Source organism: Eimeria tenella, genomic scaffold (genome assembly GCF_000499545.2).
Source record: "Eimeria tenella Houghton genomic scaffold, Eth_scaff12, whole genome shotgun sequence".
Lineage (NCBI taxonomy): Eukaryota > Apicomplexa > Conoidasida > Eucoccidiorida > Eimeriidae > Eimeria > Eimeria tenella.
Window position 1 is genome coordinate 464675 of NW_013541485.1, and position 4099 is coordinate 468773.

A 4099-nucleotide genomic window follows, 5' to 3' on the forward strand; every position below is an offset into this window, starting at 1 on the left:
AGCAGCAGCAGCAGCAGCAGCAGCAGCAGAGAGGGAGAGCCACGGCTTCGAAGTTCGCGGGCATTATACGCGTTCCCAGCAGCGTGCAGCAGCAGCAACAGCAGCAGCAAGAGGAGCAGCAGCGGCTTTCCCTTTCACGTGTAAGGCGGACACAAAAGGACTCGCGTGGAATTTGGCTGCTGCAGCAGCAGCAGCAACAGCAGCAGCTGCTGCTGCTGTCGCTGCTGCGGCAGCGTTTTGTGCGCTGGCTCCTCGCTAGGCCAAGTTTGTCTGCTGCTGCTTTTGCTGCTGCACACCCTCTAATGCATATCTTCTTTAAGGGTTTTATTCTTTTTATTCATTTTCAAAATATCTCTTTTTCTTTTTTTTAGAAAGAAAAAGAGATATTTTGCGCTTGACGCTTCTGCTGCTGCCTCCGCCCCATCTACGCTGCTGCTGTTGCTGCTGCTGCTGCTGCTGCTGCAGAGGTCCCGCGGCTCCGCTGCCTTTTGCCTTTCTCTCGGCGACGGCGAAGCCAAAGAAATCCAGCGCAGCGGCAGAGACGAAGGTCTGCCCACTGAAGGAGCAGCAGCAACTGCTGCTGCTGCTGCTGCTGCTGCTGCTGGTTGCATGCTGCTGCTGCTGCTGCTGCTGCTGCTGATTTTTGCATGTTACTGCTGTTTCTGTGCCTTTCGTGCTGCTGCTGCTGCTGATGCTGATTCTTGCTCGCCGCTGCTGCTGTTGCTGCTGCTTCTTGCATGCTGCTGCTGCTGCTGCTGCTATGCGTTCTAGGCCTGCTGACTGCGTTGCTGCTGCTCGCTCTCGAGAAAACCCGCAGCGCAAAGCTGTCTTATCTTCGTTTGCTGCTGTCTGCTGCCGCGCTGCAGCAGCAAGTGCTGCAGTGAGCGCCCAAGCCTTAAACCCTAAACCCTAAACCCTAAACCCTAGGCCACAAACCCTATCCTTAAGAAACAGAGCAAAACCCTCAGGAAGCGCCTCTGGCTGTTGCTGTTGCTGCTGCTGTTGCTGTTGCTGCTGCTGCTGCTGCTGCGTATGCTTTGTGGGCGAAATGGGTAGAAGTAGAGAGAGACCCTCGGGAAGTGTCTTCCAACCCTAAACCCTAAACCCTAAACCCTAAACCCTAAACCCTAAACCCTAAACCCTAAACCCTAAACCCTAAGCAGAAGTGTCTTCTGCTGCTGCTGCTTCTGCTGGAGCTGCTTCTGCTTCTGCTGCTGCTGCTGCTGCTGCTTCCGCTGCTTCTGCTGCTGCTGCTGCTGCTAATGCTAATGCTGCCACTGCTGCTACTGCTCATGCAGCTGCTGCTACTGCTGCTGCTGCTGCTGTTACTAATACTGCTGCTGCTGCTGCAGTTGCTGCTGCTGCTGCTGTTACTGCTTCATTTGGAGCCCGTTCTTCCTTTTGCCATTTTTGTCTTTTTGTCATTTTCCATCTGTCTGTACACCCCGTCAGAGTCTCCTTGTGCTTTTCATTTCTTTTTATTTTCATTTTTTATTTTTAAAATTTCTTTCTTATTTTCCCTTTTCATTTATTTATTTTTCTATTTCTTTTTTCTTTTTTTTGTTTTTTCTTTGTTATTTCTCTTTTCCTTGTTGTTTCTTTTCTCTTCTTTATTTCTCTTTTATTTCTTTATTCAGTTTTAATTTCTTTTTATTTATTTCCTTTTCTTTTCTATTTCTTTTTATTTCCTTTTATTTCTTTCCTTCTTTTTGCCCTTTTATTTCCTTCACTTTTAGCTGCTCTTCTCCTTTTTCTCTCTCATTTGCTTTCCTCTTTTTAATTCTTTTTGATTTCTTTTTTAGTTTTTTAAGTTCCTCTTAAACTCCATTTAATATTAAATTAATTTCTTTATAAATACTTTTAAAATTATTTCTTTTCATTTCTTTTCAATTAATTTATTTCATTTTTTCTTTTTTGCTTCTTTGGTTTCTCCCCAGCAGCAGCAGCAGCTTTTCTCCCGTTTCTTTTTGTCTTTCTTTTGAGTCTCCAGCACCCCCCAGCGAAGTTTGCTTCCTCCGCCGTAAGCAGCAGCAGCAGCAGCAACAGCAGCAGCAACAGCAGCAGCAACAGCGGCAGCAGCCGCAGCGGCAGCGCATGACCAGTGGCCGCCGCAGCAGCAGCTGTTGCTGCTGCTGCTGCTGTTGCTGCTGGCCCTTGGATAGCGTAGGGCCCCCTAAGAACAGCTGCAGCACGGGCTGCTGCTATTGGTGTTGCTGCTGCTGCTTCTGAGGTTTGTTGCTGCTGTTGGTGCCGCCTGTTGTTCTCCTTAGATGGAAGAGCTGAAGCTCCTGCTGCAGCAGCAGAAGTAAGTGCAGCGCAGCTGCTTTCAGTGCATCACAAAAGAGCAGCAGCAGCTAAAGCCAGAGAAGCAGCAGCAAGCAAGGGGCCCCGCAGCCTTACCTGGGGGGCCGCCCCCCCTCTTAGGGGCCCTATTTGCACACTAGCTGCCCAACCGCCTCACGCTGCAGCAGCAGCAGAAGCAGCAGCAGCAGAAGCAGCAGCAGCAGCAGCAGCAGCAAGAAGGGACCCCTCCGTGAGGCCCCTGTACAGCAACGCCGCAGCAACAATTGACCATCAGGGGGCCCCTAAAGAGGAAGGGGCCCCCACTTTCAGGGGGCCCCCCTCTATTGGGGGGCCCCCCTCTATAGGGGGGCCCCCCTCTATTGGGGGGCCCCCCTCTATAGGGGGGCCCCCCTCTATTGGGGGGCCCCCCTCTATTGGGGGGCCCCCTTGGGGGGCCCCCCCATTAGAGGGTACTGCTGATGCCTTTAGTTTAAGGAGAGGCAGCATTTGTTCTTTGGCCTCCTTAGCAACACAGTCTGCTGCAGCAGGAGGGGCCCCCTCCGCAGCAACAGAAGCAGCGGCAGCAGCAGCAGCAGCAGCAGCAGCAGCAAGTGCCAACCCAATGGACCCCTTGCTGCTGCTGTCTCCAGCATCTGCTGCGCAGCTAAAAGAAAGCCGCAGCTTTCAGGTGTACGTACACTCCGTGACAGACCTCAATGCAGCACAAGTGAGGGGGCGGCAGCTGCAGGTGCGCCTTGCTGCAGTGCAGCAGCAGCAGCAGCAGCAGCAGCAGCAGCGGCAGCAGCAGCAACTGCGGCCAGGAGCGGTGGTGATGGAGGACGGGGAGGAGGAGATGAGCCGCGCTGCTGCTGCGTTGCTGCAGTCTGCTGCTGCGAGTCGCAGCAGCAGCACAGCTGCTGCTGCTGCTGTGACCAATGGTCTTTGCTGCTTGCCTGTTCAGCAGGTGCTGCAGTGCTGCCTTCCTGCAGAAACGGTAGGCAGTCCGGCTGCTGCTGTGCCTGCTGCTGCTGTGCCTGCTGCTGCTGTGCCTGCTGCTGCTGTGCCTGCTGCTGCTGTGCCTGCTGCTGCCTCGGCCGCTACTAATGCTGCTGTTGATGCAACCGCTGTTAATGCTGCTGCTGTTCCTTCCAGTGCTGTTGCTGCCAATGCTGCTGCCGTTGTGCTGTTGCTGCTGCTGCTGCTGTTCTTGCTAATCCTGCTGCATCTGCTGCTGCTGCTGCTGCTGCTACTAAGGCTGCAGCAGGCCTTTCTTGCGAGGATAAATGTCTGAGTGTTTCTTCTTTCCGTAAAATGCATTTTCTTTTCTTTCTTGAATATCTTTTAATTTCTATTTCTGTTTTATTTCATTTAAATTCTTTTTTTTCTTTTTTTAATTTTTGCTTTCCAACTTTTGCTGCCACAGGATAATGAGCTGCTCGTAGGCCTCATCTCCAGGGGCCCCTGGGGGGGCCCCTGGGGGCCCCCCTCGGACGAGCTGCTGGGGTATACCATAATACATGCAGGGTACGCCTGCTGCTGCTGCTGCTTCTGCTGTTTCTGCTGCTGCTGCTGTTGCTGCTGATAATGCTGCTGCTGCTGTTGGTGCTGTTGCTGCTGATAGTGCTGCTGCTGGTGCTGTTGCTGTTGCTGCTACTAATGCTGCTGTTGACGATGCTGGCGGTGCTAATGCTGCTGCTGCTGTTTCTGTGGCTAATACTGCTGCTGCGGTTGCTGCTGCTGCTGCTGCTGGTTTGCGGCGTGGAGGATTGAAAGTGGGGGAAATCGCGGCCCCTCAGCAGCTGCGCGAGCAGCAGCT

At 52.8% G+C, this 4099-nt stretch overlaps 2 protein-coding genes across 2 annotated transcripts in view; one reads left to right on the top strand and one right to left on the bottom strand.

Annotated features, from left to right (window-relative positions):
- The window catches only part of ETH_00027145 (uncharacterized protein), a gene marked incomplete at both ends in the record, with an annotated part of 10327 nt that extends 6753 nt beyond the window's left edge, over window positions 1–3574 (top strand). The window contains 4 exons of the mRNA XM_013373128.1: window positions 83–140; window positions 466–547; window positions 1991–2020; window positions 2271–3574. Of these exons, the coding sequence (XP_013228582.1) occupies window positions 83–140; window positions 466–547; window positions 1991–2020; window positions 2271–3574 (1474 nt within the window). The remainder of the gene's footprint in view (window positions 1–82; window positions 141–465; window positions 548–1990; window positions 2021–2270) is intronic.
- A 419-nt stretch (window positions 3575–3993) lies between these two features.
- The window catches only part of ETH_00027150 (uncharacterized protein), a gene marked incomplete at both ends in the record, with an annotated part of 947 nt that continues 841 nt past the window's right edge, over window positions 3994–4099 (bottom strand). Inside the window, one exon of the mRNA XM_013373129.1 lies at window positions 3994–4098. Coding sequence (XP_013228583.1) covers window positions 3994–4098 — 105 coding nt within the window. The remainder of the gene's footprint in view (window position 4099) is intronic.